The 23,047-nt window shown below is 42.1% G+C and overlaps 1 protein-coding gene across 1 annotated transcript in view; it reads left to right on the top strand.

The window, feature by feature from the left end:
* lcor (ligand dependent nuclear receptor corepressor) overlaps positions 1-19,444 on the top strand; it is a 50,035-nt gene extending 30,591 nt beyond the window's left edge. The window contains exons 3-8 of the mRNA XM_029428325.1: positions 141-220; positions 3,926-4,037; positions 9,446-9,623; positions 9,774-9,910; positions 13,680-13,761; positions 18,298-19,444. Coding sequence (XP_029284185.1) covers positions 141-220; positions 3,926-4,037; positions 9,446-9,623; positions 9,774-9,910; positions 13,680-13,761; positions 18,298-19,444 — 1,736 coding nt within the window. The remainder of the gene's footprint in view (positions 1-140; positions 221-3,925; positions 4,038-9,445; positions 9,624-9,773; positions 9,911-13,679; positions 13,762-18,297) is intronic.
* The last annotated feature ends 3,603 nt before the right edge of the window (positions 19,445-23,047 follow it).

The raw sequence follows: 23,047 nt of genomic DNA, 5'->3' as shown, positions 1-23,047 counted from the left end.
TTTTAGTTTAAAAGAATCATACCTATTATGCCTAAAACGTCCGTTGACTGTGTGCGTCGAGTTGAAAGATACTGAGGGATTATGGGAGTTGGAGTTTGTCAGATTAAACCCGTTGCTTTGTGTCTCCCTCTCGTCTCCAGACTGCGAGCCCGAGGAGGTGTCCGACTGGTCCTTCGATGAAAACTGTCTCTTCTGCTGCTTAAGACGCGAGAAAGTCAAGGTAGGACACGTCACAACACGTCGTCTTCGTCAGACAACACCGAGTACAACGACGTGCTGTGATGCCAGACATGTCTAAAGAACTGGGGGGGTGTTTTTGTTTTTCGTCTCACCGTCTTAAAGTTCTGGGTTCAAACCGACCACTCCTCTGTGTTTACAGATTCTTTTCCTCGGCCCGTATTAATTAATTGAGCCAATAACAAATTACGCTACAATTGGTTATTGTGTTTTACATAATAATGGAAGTGGAACAAAAACTAGAAAAGCTGTATGTAATATTAAACTCTGTATTGGAACTTAAAGGTGCAGGTCTGCATAGTTTTATGTTTTTAACCTTCTGGAAAGACAGAAATATAATAGCAGAATATATAATGTGCAGCATTCGATAGACACTTTTATCCAAAGCTTACAATACCCTAATGTTCAGTATCTATGATCAGCCTTGAATAAAATATAAAGAGAATATGTCCTGCGTACATCTTCCGTGAGTTCACTCACAACATTTCTTGACGTGTGCATTCTGCAGAATACAGATGGATTCTGCTTCCTGACTGATTCATGTCGTTACTTTTCTGAAGTCTTTTCTTTCCTCGGTCTCTTTCGGAGCTCCTCCTCTTCCTACGTGTTTGTTATTTGTGTTGTTCATCATGGTCTTGACCCCAATTTTTCTTATGAAAGGAACGCAACATAATGATTTGGAGATGTGTGTGTGTGTGTGTGTAAGGGGGAGGATGGTGACACGGGTGTAAATTAGTGAGACTCCCACAGCAGCAGAGAGGCCGCTGCCTCATCTCAGAGTTTCTCATCAGCTATAAAGTGATGGGGTCAGAATAATAATGAGCGTCTTGGACCGACGACACAAACAGATGGATTTATTAATGTGTGATCTTATCACATGCTCTTGAATGAATTCCAATAAAGATATATTTTAGTTTGCAGAAATTTGCTTAAACTTGTGCAACATTTTAATGGAAACAAAACTTATATTTGCTCCTTTTAGTCTGGAATTAGAAAAATATTTTTTTTTATTGACATTCAGCGTCAAACACAATTCCATAAACTGAGTTTCATATATTGTATGCATACATCATACATTTATGTTTGTTTGAAATGTCAAGAGAAAAATTTAATTAAATGTTCAAGAATAAAATCTGGGTTTGACGTATCAACGCAGAGTGACACAAATAATTCAAATCCATGATTATATATGCTGCGATCTTCTCCACCGTATTGACCTGTACACATGACATTAAATCTCTATTCTGTTCATTCATGACGATCAAGACATAAAGTCTCACTCCACTTCTGAAAATGTCTTGTAAGGCAGTATGTACCTCTCCCAACTCCCGTACGGCTCACCCAACAAAACCCTCGTCCTCCACCAAGACCCCATCACCCCCGTCCTCCACCAAGACCCCATCACCCCCATCCTCCACCAAGACCCCATCACCCCCGTCCTCCACCAAGACCCCATCACCCTCGTCCTCCACCAAGACCCCATCACCCTCGTCCTCCACCAAGACCCCATCACCCCCGTCCTCCACCAAGACCCCATCACCCTCGTCCTCCACCAAGACCCCATCACCCCTGTCCTCCACCAAGACCCCATCACCCCCGTCCTCCACCAACACCCCATCACCCTCGTCCTCCACCAAGACCCCATCACCCCTATCCTCCACCAAGACCCCATCACCCTCGTCCTCCACCAAGACCCCATCACCCCTGTCCTCCACCAAGACCCCATCACCCCCATCCTCCACCAAACACAGGATTGACTTGAAATGACTACTCTCCACCGACAAAGCCTTAAACCACCTGGCCCCTCCCTCTTCGAACCTGCCCTGCCTCAGGTCCGGAGATGCAAACACCCCAAAAACCAGGTCCGGAGCTCGGTCCTGCTGGTGACCGGGCCTTCTCAGCTGCTGGACCCTCCGACATCAGACAGTCAAACACCGTACCAGCCCGTGCTGAACTCCTTCCCTCAAGACTCCGCTAGTTATAACTGCTCTCTGTCCTGGTTTGTTTTGTTCTGTCCTGGTTCTATTCTGTTCTGGTTCTGTCCTGCTTCTGTTATGTCGTGGTTCTGTCCTGGTTCTATTCTGTTCTGGTTCTGTCCTGCTTCTGTTATGTCGTGGTTCTGTTCTGGTTCGTTTTGTTCTGTCCTGGTTCTGATCTGTTCTGGTTCTGTCCTGCTTCTGTCCTGGTTCTGATCTGTTTGCATCTTGTGTGTAATGTGTATATATATTTCAGATGTTTCTGTGCAGAAGGTTTCTAAATTGTAAAGCGTCTTTGTGTATCTAGAAAAGCTCGACATAAATTAAATGTATTATTAACTCAAGGTCCACTTACTCGCTTGTTCTGGGGCTTTTGACCGTATCACACGTCTTCATCAGCAGAGGGAGTTTGCTCAGTTGGAATTCTAGTTTCTACTTCTAAGTACTTTTAAGGACTTCTTTGTCCATGTTTTCCTTCTTCTTTATTTTTGGGACATGATTGAACAAGTGAATGAGGAAGGGAAGGAAGTCAGGAGGCGGCGTCCTTCCCTCGGCCGTCGCTTGTTTTTCAACTTGACCCCAGTCCGACCTCCGAGGTCGACCATCTGTCTCCTAAAAACATCCTTGCTTCACCACCAACCCCCCCCCCCCCACATTAACTCCCATCTGTCTCGGTGTCCCTTTCTCTCTATTGCTCATGCTAATAAAGCACAACAACACATTCCTGTTGCTGCCCTCACCGGAACAAAAAAACAATCAAAATCAATCAACAGAGCGAAGCAGGGATTACTGGAGATCTTCTCAGCATTGTCTGACTGGTCAGTAATTATGTTAGCAGCTCGAAGTGTGTAAATCTTAATAAGGCAAATAATAAGACAGCATTTGCAGCAGCTTTAATTGTATTCCTCTTCTCACTCAATACAATCTGGTATTCATGTATTAGGACTTGAAAGCTCCCTCTGCCTCCCTGTTATTACCCTCTGCCTGTTTGTGAAATGCCAGAGGAGCTTCAGTGGGCGGGAACCATTGATTCATTGATCTGAAGCCGTGGAAAGTGGCAGAGCGAGACAGCCGAGGGGTTAAAACACAGAGAGGCTGGAATAGTGAAATCCTTAAAATCACACTAATCTCAGTTTGTTGCCATTGACGCAAACAAACACAAACATACCAAACATTCCCTGGTGAGTGTTATGAAGACAACATGTCTTAAACCCTTCAGATTCAGAAGCTCTTAGCGGCCGTTAGCAGCGACGCGTCTCGTCACGCTCCGGACCTTGGACATCCTCAGAAGCCATTTGATTGGCTGAATTGAACAGCTTGAAATGTCCAACAATGGCTCCTCAGTAGAGATGTGAGCTGTCCTGCCACCTTCCTCCCTGCAGGGGCATTGTGTTGCTTATTGACCAGCTCCTGTTCACATGACACAGGCAAAAATCACCTTTACTGGCCAAGTGTGTGTCCACATACTGAATGAACATAACAGCTATGAACAAGAGTAAACAACAAATGAAACATCTTGAAACTGGCCGGGGGATTAGTAATCTGCAACTATCTCTTTAGTTGTTAGTAGCCAACATGATCAGGTCTGCACGTACCTGCAGCAACACATCTTCTATCGGCTCATCTACGCAATAAAACTGGTGGTGGAGCGGCTCATGTTTTGTGTTTTTGACAGAACATGCTTTAACAAAATCATGTGTGTGTCTGTGTAGGAGCACAGCATAGAGAAAGGTGGAGGCAGCCAGGTGCTGTCGGAGCTGTCTCGGATCAGCCGGCTGGAGAGACAGGCCCAAGACTTCCTCAATGCTGTGTTACACAGAAAAGGTAACACACACACACACACACACACACACACACACACACACACCAGTCATTATCTTAAAGGAGGATTTCAGACACGTTACTGAGATCATTTGGTTCATTCCAGAGGGAAATCAGTTCATACAAGGGAATTTAATACCAGAGCGTATAATATATTTTAGACATATATTGCATTTAATTATTTTCCATCCCAACTTGATTTGAAACCAGAGCATTCAGGAGTTGAAAGCGCTCCGTTATGGAAAGTAAAGAAAATGATGGAACTGACCACAGTGGAAATCCTGCTTTCATTGCTTATTGTTGCAATACAAATGGCCAAGATAAAATAAAAATAAAGAGTTTCCAACAGTAATGTGGCGAGTCTGTAGAGCAAACCTTCCTTCTACTTCTATATGTACATCATGCACACGTTCAGGACTATAGTGCACTTTATCAGAGAGGACACACGTCTCTGTTGGAGAAGGATATTTTAAGTTATGCGTCTTCTGCAGAAGTATGACAATTTGTAGTTTGGATAAAAAGGGGACCAGGGATCGATTCCTGAGGGACACCAAATGTAACTTTTTCAAAGTTTAAAAATTGGAGCAAAGACATTTCTGCCCTCCAGGTAGACCCTAAATCGGTTAAGATCTGGGCCAGAGAGGCCGACCCACTTTTCCAACCTTTACTAACAGTGCCATCATTCCTATGAGAGGCCAAGTGGGAAACTCAGTGGAAGGTTATTTAAATGGTAGAGAGCTGAGAAACTAGTGCTGAATGTGGGAGAGTGGAGACTTTAAGGGGAAGTGATGTCACTGGTGAGTTTTGCCGCATCAGTTGACAGTTCACCAATCACAAAGAGAAACACCACAATACCAGACATAACAAAAATACACCAACGCTGCTAAAACTATTAAAGACTGGTGCAAATCAGAGCTGAGCCTTAACCGGTATCAAAGACAAGGTCTCAGAGCGTGTAGGATGGCTGGGGAGGAACAATGAGAGTAGGGGTGAAGTCCACTTCACCGCAGGACTTACTGTTACCACACGAGTATTGCAGCCTGTGAAACTGCACCTTGGTCAATGCAACCTTCAGCTGTGCTGGGGCATGTACTTTCCATAAACTATCATATTGTTTAATTACGAGTGTGTTAGTCCATCAAATTGATCATTTGGAGGATGTAGTCTATGGTGCTGTATGGCATTACACAGATTATTATTATTTATTAATGTAATGTAGTAGATTCAAAGACTAACGAGTAGAAGTTCATTACCCATAGATGACCATAAAAACAACTGCGCCAATATTTCAGCAATTGAACGTTGTTGGGCTGACGGTGGCCAGTTGGAGCATATCGCCCGACTGCATCTCAAATCTGCACCCATTCAAAATCTGAATATTGAGAGTGGCCATAATAATCCCTCCTGAACGGGGAGTGTATCATGTTCTGTCCTCAGGCAGGCAGCGGTCTGGTAGACGGAAGCTAGAGTTGTGTTTTTTCCGGGTGGGAGGGAGGAAGCAGATGTCTGTCCAATCAATGCCAGGCTTTAATCAATCTGGCTTCGCTCGCTGCCACATATAGACTGATGAACAGTCCCACAGGCCAAGGCATGACACACTCTTACACAGCCATTAATACAGAAACAGAACTGTGAGGTAAACAAACAGTGTAAAACAAGTGCTCCTTTATTCACATGACGGAATTAGGATGGTGCAGCGTAACTCATCTGCCGTCCGTACGGCTTTGTGTTTGTGCTCAGCTTTGATGATGAGACAGTAACTGTTAGCATGTTGAGAATCGTTAAGATATAACTATACAGTGCAATCAGCTGCATCACACTAAGTGAGCACAGATGTAGTCAAAGTAGATAGATAAAGCTCAAATGCGATACAGCCACGTCTGTTAATATCAAACTATGTTCATCAGAGGTCAGGTAAGACAGACAGCCATTGGTTAGCAACATTTATGTTGCAAGTTTTAAGCATTTACAACTCCAGTGGACAGTAGGCCTGATGTGCACCTTTCTCCTGCCGCTTTATAAAATAATCTTTTCCTTTCCTTGAACGTTACGTACCTCGGGCAGCTTCCTCTCCGGGCGGGCGGCTGCATTCCTGAACTATTCAAGGAAATGTTTCTGAAAAAGATGCAGCTGCCAAATCACTCTGCTTTGTTGTAGCGAGACCTCGTGTGTTCCTTCGCACAAACCCGTCACACAACGGCCATTTCCGAGTAAGCACAGCACACACCCTCGCTGCACGCTGGGGTTCCTTTGAGCTTCACAAAGTTTCAGCGTGAAACAAGCTCCTCTCTAAATGGAGCTGAGTGATTGGATTGTTGCAGAGCGGGCAAAAGGCCCCTCAACGTGTCCACTGAAGAACTCAGTCAATCTGTTATTTGCTTGGATGTTTCCAACTCAACACGTGAGATACGTTTACACTTCAGTTGCCAGTTTAAGCTCTTTCATGGCCAGTTCAACAAGATCATTTCAGCGGCAGGGATTACAGAGCGATGTTTAGGTGGAGCACAGAAGTCAAATAACATTAACAAGGGATTATGCAATCCATCACAAACAACATCTGGCAACAGCACCTACGCACACACCTCTGATACAAAACACTGGAATAATAAAACTGCTTTGGTGGCTTCTGTATTCCTTTGAATGTGCTTATCAAGTAGATTGTGTTGATCAGTTCATAGTTTGTTCCCAATGCTTGTATCACCAAGTCACTCTAGCTTCACAGCACATGACATAAAAGTTCAGATTATAATTCAGTACTCTTGAGACGTGCACCTTCACACTCTTAAAACAGTGTCATGTTCTTATTGAACATTGATTAAAGGAGTTCAGGAGTTTTTGTGGGACGATAGTTTCTTTCTTTTCTGTTTTCAGAGGCTTTGACTTTATTTGTTCCGTTTGCCGTTCTCGACCCGTTATCTCTTCATGTCGGCATGGTGGATTTTAATAATCTGTAAAACACTTTGTAATCTTGTTTTGATAATGTTGTTTATGTTTACAGTGCTTAATATGATGATCAGAAATGCAAACCCAAAGACACGTATTACATTATACGTTTTATAACTGGAGGTGTGTGACGAATAACATCCATTGTTTTAAAGTTTGCCTGAATAATAAGAACTTTGATGACAGCGGTCATCACTTTCCAAAACAAAGTCCCGTGTTAAACACAGGAAAAAGAATAAACTCGTGGAATAAATAGAAGACAAGGAAATAAAATGACTTACGAGTGACTCGAGCCCACACTCAGAGTACAATCGGCTGCTTTAGCAGCGTTTCTCACACATTCAGTCTATTGCTCCTTCAGTAAGAGCACTGAATGTGATGAAACGACAATCAAGCTTTGAAACCCCCATAACTGGTACGAATGAGCTGGCACGGTGCAGAGTTAAAAGCATGCTGGGAAAGCAGATGCGTCAGGCATGGCTCAAGAAAAAGCATCATGTACCTGCTGTTACGACCCGGCTCGGCAAGGGTATAATGCATATGGCTGACAACACCAGCAGCCCCGACTGTCGAGCGGACCAGGCAGTTGTAGCTTCTGGTCTCTCCAGCGTCCCTTGGATTAGTGGACCGGAACAGGTACACGCCAATCACAACTCTGTCGTCATCAAGGTGGGAGGAGAGGTATCGTTGCAGCTAATCAAGGGCGGGGATCACACATCCTAATCTGCATACCTGATAGGGAAACAAGGTGCAGACATCCACATAATAACCCCCAGATACCGTGTCCGTAACAGCTGCTGTACACTGATATTATAGTGCATTAACCTTCCTCACAGGATTAAGTGCTGTACGTACAGTATGTATAGTGCAGAATGCACATTCTTTTTGGATTATTTCAGCATAGCTTCAGGATTAGGTTTTTGGGCTAATGTATTGTTTGGAGGGTTTAGGGTTTGACTCAGTGGCACGCATGAAAGTATTCAAATAGCTGCTGGTTATAAAGAGATAAGTGCAGCTGAGTTATCTGGGACAATGCCAGATTAATGCATTAATAACAATGCAATTAATAACAGTCCCTTTTTGTCATGTTTTTCTTAATGTGTATTAACCGATGGGATCAGTGAACGGTGTTTGATGCGAGGTTGTTCGGCACAGCAGGGGATGATTCTCCCACTCTTAGTGGTCTCCAGGTACTTGTTGCACTTTGAAATTGTTCTTTCATTTATACTCTGAGTAGCACTGTAATGGGTACTTGAACTTTACAAATGGAACAGGCAAAACGCTGCGTTTAATGATAAAATCAGAAATGCAGGCGGATTTGATGCAATATGATAATAGATTGTATGATAACAAGGATATCAAATGGAACAATATCAGTGCTGGGCGTGTGAATCTTTCCGGGTCTTCTTGGGGTCACAATTTGATTTAAAACAATTCCCGATTCAGTAGAGTGCAAACTTCAGGAATCTATTCTAGTCAGCTGCGCGCTAATAAAGGCGGCAAAGGAAAGTGTGTACAAGATTATGGAGATCTTATATTTTTAAACGTGATATTAACTTCCATCTTCTTTAGTAGAAAGAAACGTTTCTAAAAATCTATTTTTGGAAGTTCTGAATCGAGTCCGACTCTGAGAAGATATCGCTCAATCATAATCAGTGAAGGTTGTGGTTATGGACGTCTGACACAAGCCAGCATTCACCCATTCACACACACACACACACACACACACACACGATATGACACGATAATATCTGATAAATGTAGCAAATATCCTCCTGGAAGCCTTTTTGTTGTCTAACAATCATAAACAATAATCTTCTCTGTGTAGAATTTACTGTAACAGGTCAGAAAGAAAATGCTCTGAAATACAAGGAGTTCTGGTAGTAAGGTATTAATTAATCCTCGATTATTTGTTAATCATTTCATCTTTAAAATGTCAGGAAATTGTGAAAATGCCCGTTGATAACTTTGTACGACCAACAGTCCAAAACACAACGAGATGACATTTACGGCATAAAACAAGCAAACACTAAAACGTAACATGCTGGAAATGTTTGATTCATAATTACTCAAATATCAAAACATGTTGTCAAACGACTGATCAATTAAGTATACTGTTATGGTATCATGGATCGTTATAATGATGCTGTCTGACATATTCTAGTGAACACAAGTGTTCGAGAACAGAGTCGTGCATAAATGTGTCCTGGGAGGAGGCATGTGAGCTCCAGCTGAGGGATGGCACGCACTAATCTGCTGTCGACACTGATATCATGGCGCTTTCGTTGTGGTCAATAAACAGGATTAAGTGCTGCTTCTGGGCATTTTTGGATTATTTCAGCGTAGCATCAGGATTACATGTTCAGGATGAAATGGGATAAATAAAGTGGTGAACATGGCAATGACTGAAGAAATTCCTGGAGGACGGGATGCTGACATGTTTGTTCCTCTGCTTTGTTTCTCTCCAGACCTCCAAAGTTTCTCAGAACCTCACATTCCTCTAGTGGCTCGTGAGATCATGCAGCGAATGATCCGCCAGTTCGCTGCCGAATATACCTCAAAAACTACTCAGGACGACTCGCCCCTGCCCAACGGCACCATGAAGGACCAAAGCCCGCCGAGAGCGGCGTCTCTGGCCGCGGCCCCGTGCTCCCCGCCTGGGCCCCTGCCCGCGCCCGGCTCCCCTCACTCCTCTGCCTCGTCCTCTTCCTCTTCCTCCCCATCCCCGACCCCGGGGACTGGCCTCAGCCCCATCTCCACCGCTGCTGCTGCCTCAGCACCCGCCTGCACCCAGAGCAGCAACGGTACGGGAGGTACGGCTGCTGCCTCTGCACAGAACCCTGTCCTTAGCAAGCTTCTCATGGCCGACCAGGACGGCCCGCTGGACCTCTCTGTCAAAAAGAACGAGGTCGACCCCGACCCCAGCCAGCCGGGTGAGAGCAACCGCACACACATACTTGTTTTGTGACTTCATGGGGACATTTAGTTGCCTTTCATTTATTCGTTTGAGGCTTACCCTAACCTAAAATATCTGTACTAACCTTTATTTTAAACTTAACCTAAGCTTCTAACGTTGACACTAAAACATCTTAACCTTGAAAAGCTTTTTGTCCCCATATAGGACAGTCCCCAGAATGTGAGTGTGCATATGTAGTTCCCACATTGCCATTAACACAGTACACACACAAGTTTGCAGAGAGTTAGTGTTTGTTCCAAGTTGTATCATTGTGTTGCTGCTTCAGGTCCAGATTGTGAACCTGAAAAGGTTTTTGCTTTTGAGCAAATGTACATTGACTGTGTTTATCCTGTTTTCGTGTTCTTGATTTACGTTCTCTACATCAGCAAGTGCTTGTTAACAGTGTCAAGGTGATGGCAGACAGATAACTGCACTCACACATTCCCTTTCTACACATACAGATTAACATTTAACACATTCATATTCGACTCATGAACAGATCACTGAAAACCACCTTTTGGATTGAGCCCTTGCGGCGCTATCCTGAGCTCTGAAATGAAGCTAATGGCTCAGTCCATGTTTAATCAAACTAAACCAGCAGGGGGTCGGCCTTCGTTCACCGAACAGGCTGCAGGGTTGAAGCGACAGCTCGCTGTTTTAACCCTCAACCAGTGTGACCGGTCACCCACTTTAATACCAGCTTTTTGGAATCTACTTACAGTAAGCCTCCTTCATTTTTTACAAAAAAGATTTAGGAATTTACACCCACCTCATGTTTGCACATTATCTGTCTCACACACACATGAACACGTTTTAGACCAATTCTGACTCGGATAATACTCAAAGCTGGATCACACACACACACACACACACACACACACACACACACACACACACACACACACACACACACACACACACACGATATCACGCAGTAGATGTCATTTTAGGAAAAATTAAATGCTCCAGCAATCGAACATGTTCATCAAACATTCATCAACAATGAAGGAGAAATGTAAACATCTAATGTGGCAGGGTGCAGGGATGAACCCACAGAGCTCTGCCCAGTGCTTTAGCCCCTTTTGGCCCATAGTGTTGGTGCGAGGCCACGTCTACCGTAGCCAAAGCCATTGTGCACGACCTGCCTAGCACCAAACAGCAGGCAGACACACGTAGAGACCAGCTGGTGAACATAGTGGAGGAGCATTTAGCTGCTTTAAGGCCTTTACACACCGGGGGCGTTTTCTTTTAATTAATTGAAACGTTATTATATTTAATCTGACAGTTGAAGTTATGCAGAACAGGTGAAGCTGCGGCTATATTTGTGAGGATTATAAAACAACACAGAGTAAACGTTTCTACTCCCTTCAACCTTGACATATGCACTCTATTCGTTCTTACCTTTCACAATAAAAGCCCTAGTGTGTAAAGAGACCCAGCTAGTCAACTTCAACTTCAGTAACGTCAACAGGAAATTTAAAAATGATCGTGACAGAGGAAGGGAATTTAAATAGCTCTTTTTCACCCTATTTGTGGGGGAAAGTATGGACCAGCAAGTAACAAGTTCACTGTTACATTAGTGGGATTACTTGTCTTTATAAGACAGCGTGATGAACTGTGATGCGTCGACACAAAGCAGGACTGAACCATCATCCTGTGCATGTATGGGCTGTCGTTCATCATCTGATTAGACTTAAAGGGGACCTGGCTGCATAAATGTGCATGTTGATGAGCAAACCGTTTTCTCCTGTAACTCTTTAATAATGTAGCGTAGAGACTTCTTATTAAGTGTTATATGAAAACAAACATGCTAACGTAGATGGAAATGGTAATTTACATGTTCATTAACATGGGGAAGGACCTCATTAGGGTAATTTAGCATGGCTGCTATCCTTGGGCATTTTGTGGCTCCAGTGCATTTTGATTAAAATTCATTTTGGAGTCGAAATTCTGTGTACACACATGGTCCTTAGTTAGGAACTCCTCATGTGTGTATAATGTATATACATACCACCGTTTACATGGCCACATTTATCTATTTTTGTCTCCCTGACTGTTTTCATTTTAATATCACATGTTTTGTTTCTGTCCGATTAAACAACAAAAAGCTCCTGAAGATTAGTGCGGCAGTCACGAGTCCTGTGCCCATATAGGGCTGTGTGTGTGTTAGAGGGGTCAGAAGGTCGGCTGCACTTCAGGGATTACAACGGCAACACACAGAGATTGATGACCGAGATGAATTATCAGTGTGTACTGTATTGTTTTTGTCTTTCAGGCTCATCATTTTCTGTTTTTACAAATATTCACTGAAAATGACCAGATTTTTAAACTCTGGACTTTATCTCCCCTCACGCGTCATGATATATCTTTTCTGCGGGCGCATGTGTAGTGACCTGATTTGCCTGACAAACATATTCACAAATAAACTGAGATTTCACACACAGCATGTTGCTGTATTTCCCAGACTTCATTGCTCAAGTGTCTCAGAGAGTCCACCTGTTCTGAGGCACAACATCACATCTCCCACAGAAGTAACCATCAAAATGAATTCATGAACTCAGTTGTTTTCATATACTGACACACAAACAAGCAGTTGCAGAAGCTGTCAACATGTATTTGAGATGCGGATAGATTTAATTAATAAACAGTAGAATCAGAACGACGTATATAACTCACATAATTATCTTGTTTCCCTTTTCCTCGGCTTGTTCCTTCATCTTCTTTAATGAGTGTTGTTTTAAAAAGGGAAATAAAAAAACAGCTATTATCTTCTATGTATTGTTGCATAAGAAGAGAGAAAGGATTAAAATGCTGCTAGATGAATATGCTGAAAGGAATCTTGCTGATTAAATAAGAAAAATATGGGGAATGTGAAAAGATGTAACAGACGTGATGAAGTATACACGGTGTTCTGTCTCCAAACACCGTTCAAGGCTCCTTAAGATGAAAATGGACTGTATTCATTATGGCGTCAAAAAGATTAAATACAAATCCTTATTTCTAAAAGAATATTTCCTCAGGGTCATAAGTTACACCGTCTAAAGATGCTCGACAGAACTGTGCATTGAGACCTTTAACTCTATGATACAACTGGATGTATAAGAAGCTCATTTACAAAGTCCGATGTATCTCTGGAATACATCTCCGAGCAAAAGCTTTACAAGACAAATTCTTTAAAAGAAGAAAGAAAGTGGTTTTCCTTTTGGGGACCATTTTGTTCAATTGTATTTAACTATATTGATATAACCTCAGCTTCTCGATGATTTAATACTCATGTTTCCATGGCAAATCATAATCAAATGTAATATAAAATATGAATCAATGCACGTTTCCATCCACTCCCTTTATGCAAACATTGAGCACATCAAGAAACACTGTTGGTGTCAAATGTATGTAAGAACATTTGAAATAAAAACAGCTGGATGGAAATGAAGTGTAAATTGAATTCAACAGTTTTTCTTGCCGTTGCATCGTCGGCCGTACAGCAGGAGAGGTTTCCTCTTGGTTGTTTTGCACTGGACAGCAGCAGGGAGAGTTGTTGTTGTTGGCTAACAACTAATCAACATATGGATTTGATCGTTTTTCTCTCTGCTCTGAACATAAAGGCCAAATGTGCTTAACAAGCATACGATACACAAAATCATAATCACAAGTAATTATGTCGTGACTTGCCGAGTGTTTGCTTTGAAGAGGATTTGCTCGCAGTTGTGTTAAATCTTTTTCTTCCCATGTGTGTTAATTCTCAGATGGCGTCCTGGACCTCTCCACCAAAAAGAAACACAGCCTCAAAACCTTCCCTGGCATCTCCCGTGAGCCCAGGGCCAAAGGGTAAGATAACAGGATTAGTCAAACTGGCCTCTGTTAGCGGAGCTGCAGTCATTTTCCTAAAACAACACCAGAGAGGTTAAAGCAGCGGCTGTGTTTCTGCACCCACAGAGCACTCGTCAGTCGAACACTAAACGCTGTGTCGAGATTTACCCTGAGGGGAGGATGTTCTACTCAAATGTGTATCCAGACACCAAACCGCAGTCAAGCTTCTTGTTTGAGAAACATTGATTTCACAAGTGGATGTCCCGTCAGTCCGTAAACTAGAGTTGACTAGTGTTGAAAGTGATTTCAGTTTAATTATAGATCAGATTCTGTTGTGACTTGACGAGCTTCACTTACTCTGTCATGGGTCTTCAACAAGGTATTTTTGATAAAATACACATTGCAGTAACATGAATTCAACATTTTATTACCAAAGATAAATCAGCCTGTTTGTAAAGAGAAATAACCCATCAGGTGCCTTGCTCAAGGGCACCACGGCACAACATTATGTTAATGAAGTCGGACTCTCTGCAAACTGCAGAAAGTATAGAGCCTTTAGATTACATCAGCGTTAAGCTTTTAGAAACGTTGTATGGGTTTAATCAATACTGCGTTATAACAGTTAGTGATATAATGTAGCCCATCAGTCATACGTTCTGTATAATAACATTTCAGTGTTAGTAGCGGAATAGTAGGAGCTGTGTAACTGGCTTTGACTGTCATAGAAGTCTTTTCTCCTTCGTCTCCCCTCTGTGCTGTACATTGGTGTTGTTCAGTCATAAATCTTTCTATCACTCCAGTTATATGTTGTCGTTTACACAGATGAAGTTTCAGAGGTTGCAGAAAGTCTAGAAACTGTTTGTAGTTGGAGAGTTGACTTAAAGAGAATCGACTTGGTGCAAAGTGACTTTCTGCAGGTCTTAAAAAGGCCTTGCCCTCCCGCGGAGTCTCTACATTTTGGGGCACATACCTCGATCCTCGAGCGAGTCCTGCCAACGCCTCCCACCTTTCATCTCCTACTTATTGGTTTCGCTCAGCAGATCGATACCTTGGCTAAACATCAATCCCATGGCAAGGCTGTACACACTTCTGTACTTTCTAAGTATTTATAATTCAGACCCTGAGTCCACCCCCCGAGCCCGAAGTGAGAGTTCAATGACATTATGTGTCAAACACATGACGGGCTTTGACTGCTTTTCGTCTCCATGTCAGTGAATTTATTGACAATCCTCAGCGTTGCAGCCCGATCATTTATTGATGAATGTGTTCTCTGAAGTCATGTTTGGATCGGTAGCCATCATACTCGCTTTTTGCATCAAGAGGGAATAAACAATCAACACTAATCGCAGCTGCCATTAGCAGCAATACCTTTGATCAGTAGGTCAAAGATGGATTAGTAGAGATTCGATACACAGATCAGCCCCCGATGACGGGTTGTGGCGAAGCTGCAGTGGTCGAGGAAGCGGGCATGTAAAATCTGCACCCACCATTTGGGCTCTCTGATCCAGCAGTGAATACACCTCCAGGTGCTTTCTGAACTGCGATTAGAGAAGTGAAACAGTTAACACGAGTCCCAACACGGCCAACACGAGTGGTGAAAACAAATGTTGCCTAGATACAAGGCCAGTGTTACACTAGTTGTGGGTTGAAATAAATAGACAATAAATGATCGCTGGATTATCAGTAACCACGGACTTTGAATTATGGACCTTGCATTTCACCAGGGGTTTAGAAGGATATTTCTGGTCCATTACACTCTGGGTCTTATTTCTATCGTTTTGGCCTCATTACATCAAAGTTAACACCATTTTCCTTTCCAATGAGGGAATATTACAGACATTTCACATGTGGGCAATTTAGTTTTTACCCCCCAAAAAGAGTAAAAATTGTTTGTAACAAAGCATTTAGCCCGTGTTTGTTACTACCTTGGAGGGATCTGCCCATTTTCCTCAGCAATTAGGTTAGTAAATACAGCTGATAGAAATGATGGCCCAAAGAATTAAACTAAGACCAAGTTGTAATTGACCTTCAGTGAAGGATAATTCTGAACAGTTGTGTTATTGAATATACTGTGTAAGAGGTTCTGGTAGCGTGAAAGAAGAAGAAGCTCTTTTTTTACTGGTTGGCATGCTTGTTTTCACCAACTCGAGCAGGGTTAAGGCCACCATTAATGAGACGATGTTCCCATGAATGGACAGTTTCCCAATAGAATGAAGTCTCTATTTAATGTAGTCAATGTGAAGACAGACGTTGAAGTGACTACACTTTTCAGACTCAGAGAAAGAAAAACTGAAGAAAGTTTATTAATAAAATTTCCCTCGGGATGAATAAAGTATCCATCTATCTATCTATCTATCTAATCAAGTAATAGGCTCGGAAAACCCTTTTCTACAGACACGCACGCTTTCTTTTTTACGCAAACATAAGATATCGCCTGCTGACAAACATCACACGTGAGGGCCCAGCAGGTAAAGCTTGGCACGGTGAGGTATTTCCACAAAAGGACTAAAAGCTAAATTAGAACCTGCACCTTCAGCCCCTCAGGACCTGCCTGAGGGTGCTAATGCCCCGCAGGCCCCGAGCCTCACCGGGGTCATGCAATATTAACTACAAGAGGAGGTGGAGCTTGTAGTTCCACCCCCACTAACACCAATTCATCTTTGACAATCCCTAAAGCACACATCAGGTAAGTGTGTGCATTATATGTTAGTGGCCTTCAATTTAAATTATTCATATTTTCTGACCACATTTGTGTGAAGACATCAGAAAAACAAGTTTGTTTCTACATTATTTTGTTAATTAGATCTGTTGGTTTTTAATTAAAAGCATAACTGTAAATCATTATTAAGTAGGTTAGTCAAGAGATAATTAGGAGCTACAAATGAAAAAGGACAATTAGCTTTGGTTTAAGATGTCACATGATTGTGTAAATGCTGTTTCAGAGGATTTTCCCCAAATACGAAGAATAGTTATTCATTAAATCTAATCATGGCTTAAAAATTAAAAATACATTAAAAAGATTTGAGCCTCAGAATGGCCACGTGCTTTCGGGAACACAGATCATACACCCAGATGCTGAAACAATCTTTCCATCAGTCTCATTGGGGATTCCCCTCTTGAGTTTCCTTCGCTCTTTTTATTTTCACCAATGTATGCTCACATTGATTCCTCAGAACCATTACATTACAAGTCTGGTTGTACCTGGTTGCACCTCCCTGATGACCGTGTGCTTACTGTAACAGAACGCTCTATTAGAGTGTAGACTCCAAAGCCTCTCATTAACCCTGTATTGTCCTCCACGAGCCCGAGACCGCCCACTGTGGTAATCTGTCTTAAAGCTCCTGCTGAGGACTCCCCACATCGCACAGTCAGTCGCACTGTAGCTCACCAGACTGTCTCCAATGGAGAGATACAGTATCCCCCCTCAAGTTTCTTCTCCTCCTAGCCATCCGCTGACTTGACAAGCTATTTCCCGTTATTATAAACCTAAGGGAGCATTTTTTAAAGAGCCTTTCTACTGTTGCTATAGTTACTCAGTAGGAACATTGGCTGCAGCAGTTTAAGTGGAGGCACTTTGAATGTAAGCGTATGTTTCTCCAGTAGAGATCATTTGCAGAAATTTGAAACATTGAAATGTGAGATGCTTGCAGACCAGTGATTGTTGGTAAGAGTACATAGGGTTTGTTCAGCCAAAAAGAAAAGAGCTAGACTTCATCTGCACAGTGCAGCTGTGGACAGTTTAACAGAAGATCTTCAGTATAAAACTGAGCTGGTTCTAGTTTCAAATAAACTGTTCAAATGTAGATACATCTGGTTCTAGAACATCCAATAAAACCACCATGTGAGACTTGAACGTGCCTTTTAGCACAAATAACAAAGACATTATGTAATATCATAAAAAAGAATCCATGATTGTCATTCAAATATGAAAACAAAACAAAAACAAATAAGTTTAATGAAATCTTAAGAGGTAAAAATTAAACACCAAGTATGGTTTACATTTTGTACTACCTTGTCATTTGCAAGTGCCTTCATCATTTCAAGTGTTAATTGTAAAAAGAAATTATTGCAATTCAATTTAAAATGTAAATAATCATTAAAAACAAGACAGGAAATGTGGGACAGGTTGACGCAGGTTAGATCTTTTGGCTTGTGACCCTTTGAAGTAAAGCGATGTCTACTTACAAGCCCTTGTCAAAGGTTGCGTATGTTTTGGCACGTTCAGATGTGAACAGATAGATCCAGAAGTGATGTCTTTTTTTCTATATTGAAGTTTCTGAAAAGGTAAAATTATCCAGTATTTCACAATAAAGATTAGTCAGTAAATTAAGTATACTTTTGTGCAGTGACATTAGTTTTTTCTTCTTTTTCTTTTCTGATAATAAAACAAATAAAAAAACATGTTTTTATGTGTTTCAAGTACAAACTGTAACGAGAGCTCTGCACATATTACACAATCTCATTTTCTGATTAATTAATTGGTTGATTTTAGAAGTTAATTCTCCTTCATGAAACTGTACCTAAATTGTCCTGGTTTTTTTTTTCTCCAACCAGACGTTCTATCAAAGTGGAACATACCCTGCCAGAGGTGGATGAGGACGGCCTGCTGCAGAGAAGCTTGCAGGATGGACTGAGGGAGAACTATGTCAACTCCAACTCCTTCAAGCCGCCATTGGCCCGCTCGCTGCGTATCAAGGAAGAGCTCCTCAGCCAGAAGCACCGCCTCCTGAGCCAGCCTGCTGCTCTTTCATTGGCTAATTTAGAGTCAGTCGGCTTGCTCAATCATGCGCAGTCCCGCTCCTTGCTTGGCCAGAAGGGTTCTTCCTCTTTCTGGGGAAGCAAGGCCCACCTCGAAAGCCTAATGAAGCTAAAGCAGGCCAGTGGAGCTCTGAACGGGGCCCTCAGTGACCTCAAAGATCTGCCGACATTCCTGGAGAATCACCACAACCACCACGGAGCCTTCTCCTTCAAAAGTCCCCTCCACCATCACCACCACAATCAGGTCTCCAAGGCTCAACACCACCACAATGAGGGCAAGAGGGACCAGGGCCACTCACCTCCTGTCGACCTAAAGATCCCCCAAGTTCGGAGCATGGACCTCTCCTGGGACCCCCATGCCACTGAGCTGTATGGCTACGGCGCCATGGGGGTTGGGGGTGGTGGCCATGGGGAGAACAGCCTGAGCCGGAAGCTGAGAGCCATCCTGCCCAAGCAGAACCGCCGGGGAGGAAGCCTTGGAAGCCTGCTGGATGGGGCTGCTGACTACTGGAGCTCTGACTTGGATCACTCCAGTTCCGGGCCAGCGTACTCCACCTCCGACGTGGAAGGGGACCCAAACTCCAAGCAGCCAAGGAAGAAGAGAGGCCGTTATCGCCAGTACAACACAGACATCCTGGAGGAGGCCATAACAGTAGTGATGAGCGGGAAGATGAGTGTGTCCAAGGCTCAGAACATGTACGGGATCCCACACAGCACCCTAGAGTACAAGGTCAAGGAGCGCATGGGAACCCTGAAGAACCCCCCAAAGAAGAAGCTCAAGCTGATGATGAAGATGGAAGCAGGAGGCCAGGATTTTCCTCTTGCAGAGTCAGAGAACTCGCTCACCGCAACACCACGAGACGACGGCCCGCCACTGGCAGCAGCTGAGCTCAAGGAAAATGTAAAAGAAGAGATTGATGATAATTTCAAACCAATCGACTAAACGACTTACACATGTAAACCTCAGTCAAATAACAAAAGTAATTTGAAAACGGATGGGGCTTTATTTGTGCCAACTTACTTTGCAGTATCTGGGTGAGCACAAACGCAGGGATAATATGAGGATTCTTAAAACAAACTGGGGATAAACGACTAATCAGATGCTTTTTAACACGTGTCGTTTTAGCGACGCTGTTTAAGCATTTGTTTAGCTTTTATATCCAGGGGTTTACCAAATGCAGCTAAAGACATTGGTTAAATGACAATTAATGAAATTTCCCAGCCCAAAAACCCAATCCCCCTCTTTTCTGAACTTGATAAACTAAATCACTGCTGCTTAAAAATTCAGTTTGGGCTTTGGGCCATTCCAATTTGGGGAAAAGATGAGGGCAAGGTTTAAAATTAAGTACCTAAAAAATTGACAAATTAGTTCCTTTATTGCTCCGCTCTCTCATGGAGTGCTAGTTGAAAATTAGTAAGTGAACAGTCTATTACATCTCAAGCCAACTGTAAATTATTCCTCGCCAGGGTTCTGAATCAAAACCCATCCTCTTATTGCCAGGTAGCCATGACGCTTTAACTGCAAACTTTTCTTTCCTCCATAAGATATTCTGCTAATCTCTGTGCGGATGAAAGCAACATTAACCCGTCCTTTTTGAATGAGAAAAGACACACAAAGTCATTCAGGGATGCATGTTTGTGAGTTTCGTGGACACTACTGACTTCTATAATCAACTTTTTTTCCTCTATCTATATCTTTTCATTTGATTTCTTTTGCTTTCTTTTGCACTACACTTTTGGTCTGGCGCTTACAGACCAGGTTACCTCGGCATTGTTGCCCTTGCATCATGCACTTATTTTGGTCTGTTTCGGAAGCCCAAGCGCAACCTCATAATGGGTCAGTGGTGCACATCGCCTGCGTAAGCTGATCCATAATCAGATCCCAGGAAGCTCTAAAATCCTCTTTTTTTGCCAAGAGACAAGTTGAGAGGTAAACTGATTATGGATCAGCCGTTTTTAAGGCGGAATGCTACCTCATGAACCTCCATCAGTGTCTCGCTGCTGATCCTGGAATGCTGGAGCAGCCTTCAGGTTGCCCTCCAAACGGTGACTGAAATGAGCTCATCCCTTTCATGGAGATCTTTATTGGATGAAGGCCTTTTAGGATCAGAATGTGAAACTCTGCTGCTATCCAGTTGGATATCTCGCTCCTATACAAGGCTTTAGCTAGCCTAAGCTACTGAGTTTTAGCTAGTCTTAGCTAACAACAATACATTGCTTATGTTTTCTTTCATTTTCTAATGAAACTGCTTAGCTTATGAGTTTCCCTCAAACCTCAGAGATGGCAGTTTACTACAACAATGTGCATTTATAAATGGGGTGTTTTGGGATGGTGGGTGGGCAATATGCAGTGGGGAGGGGTAGTTGATAGAAGTGAGGGAAAAGCAGATTTAATATATTATAAATTATTATGACTGATGTAAAAGCCAATCCGTAATACTGAATGATTTTTTTCTCCTCATTTTTAACTCAGGGTACCTGAGACAGATGATGTGGGTTTCAAATGTGGTCATTTCCTGTTGGACCTATAGTAGACAGACAGGAGGACATGTCTCTCACTAATGCTTTTTCTGTAGGAGGGGCCATGTGAGTAAATATGGCAGCGCCATAGCAGATAAACCTGCAAATGAATCATGACAAAGAACAGAAAACACTGACGTTGGGTTTGGGGATCAAACTTAATGCGCTAAACTTCTAAAATAGCACTTTTCAAAAGTAAGAGAAAACACGAGAGAAAGAAAGCTGTTTGAGGTTATGCACATAGTGTAGCTTTTCTCTGGGGGATACGGAGCAGGGAGCGAGCAGGAGGTCAGAGAGATGGAAGAAAAAAGCTTTAGTGTGTGAAGACTTTCAGAAAGCTGCAGCTTGGACCCAAACTTCTCTTTTGTTTTCCTCTCAATTACCTCCATGATTAAAAAGAAAAAAAGAAGAAAAAAATGGTCGACAGCTTGAAGAAGTTGAGTTTTGTGTAGTGTCGTCTCGTTGTTTTCCCTCTCCTCGCCGCAGAAGCACCAGGAATAGAAAACTATCATCGCATTTTACCAGGTGGGGAATATCCCTCAGAGGACACAGGTGGAAAGAAAAAAAAGAAGCTCTTTTGGTATTTTCCATCAGGAAAAGATTGAAGGAGATGACAAAAGCTTTTTGGTCGTCATGTTTTTGTGCTCTGTGCTAATGTTGCTCTTCGCTCCTAACACTGCCTGGTGCTCACCCAGTCTGTGAGATTTTTAACATGAGAATTGTACCTCTGTTCAGATGAAATGATGATTCACTCCTTTTGAAATGTATTGTACATTATTTATTGTATTGGTTATAATGCTGTTGAAAATGGCATGCACCACTTTTTTTGGCTGATTTTGGGTTATGTTGAGAAGATTTCTACACAATAAATCTCAAAACCATTTTGAATTAATCACAATCTAATTAGAATTAGAATAATTTACTACCTGTTGCATACAATCTTAATGTTCCCCTCTGTGGTTATTAGTTATCCACCTAAAGCTTTGTAGCTCCCTTGGCTTGATTGGCAGGTATGCATGGCCAATGGGAAAAGCTCTAGAAGAGACCCCTGAGACAACAATACCATCCAGGGTTCATCATGCATGAAATGCGTCCAACACTGACAATGCTGAGCATTCAAAGTGTCTAAAAGGTTGTGCGCGTTGAGTTAGACCCAGCAAAGGACAATGCACTGATCTAATAGTTAAAACAGGATCGAAGCCCCAGTATCGATAGTAAAGCACTTGTTTTAAACACGTCTGATTACAGGCTCAGCAGTTGTTCACTTAGCCAGCTGTGAATACAGTTCGACAAAGTGACGTATGAGGTGTGCCCCCTCCCTCTAAAAAAACCAGAACAAAAGCATCATGTAATGAATGCAAAGCATATATATATATATATATATATATATATATATATATATATATATATATATATATATATATATATATATATATATATATATATATATATATATATATATATATATATATATATATATATATATATATATATATATATATATATATGTGTGTGTGTGTGTAGAAATAGTGTAATTGGCCCTTAATGCACAGGTTTGCATGAATAAACTCCAACAGCACTTAGACCGAATTCCCCTAAGACGGGCGATTTCCCAAGGGCCAAACTATCTCTGTGTATAATTTACACAAATCTCTAAATCCTTTACTTAGAAAGAAATCTCTCTATCCTTCAAGAAAGTACTGACCCTTACTGTACATTTGGCTTTGCTCTAAATTTGCCAATGCTTTTTAAAACATTCAGGTAATTTAAAAAGTCCCATTTCAGCCTGCTCTTATCTACTGAGGTGCATGCCATTTAAGGTATATTTATTTAATTTTCTTGTTTCTATTGTTTTTTTCTATTGTTTTTTGTTCATGTGGTTAACGGCTCCCCCTGTCCGAAAAAGTCCTCCTTCTTGCAACTGAGTCTCACTGCTGTTTTTAAAGAAACCTCATACTATATTATATACTTAAGAGAACAGTATATATCTATTTATTTACATATATATTAACAAATACTCACATAA

The sequence above is a fragment of the Cottoperca gobio genome, unplaced genomic scaffold (genome assembly GCF_900634415.1).
Source record: "Cottoperca gobio unplaced genomic scaffold, fCotGob3.1 fCotGob3_70arrow_ctg1, whole genome shotgun sequence".
NCBI classification, from domain to species: Eukaryota; Metazoa; Chordata; class Actinopteri; order Perciformes; family Bovichtidae; genus Cottoperca; species Cottoperca gobio.
Note: the sequence above shows the minus strand (reverse complement) of the source record. Positions and strands in the feature narration are given on the sequence as shown.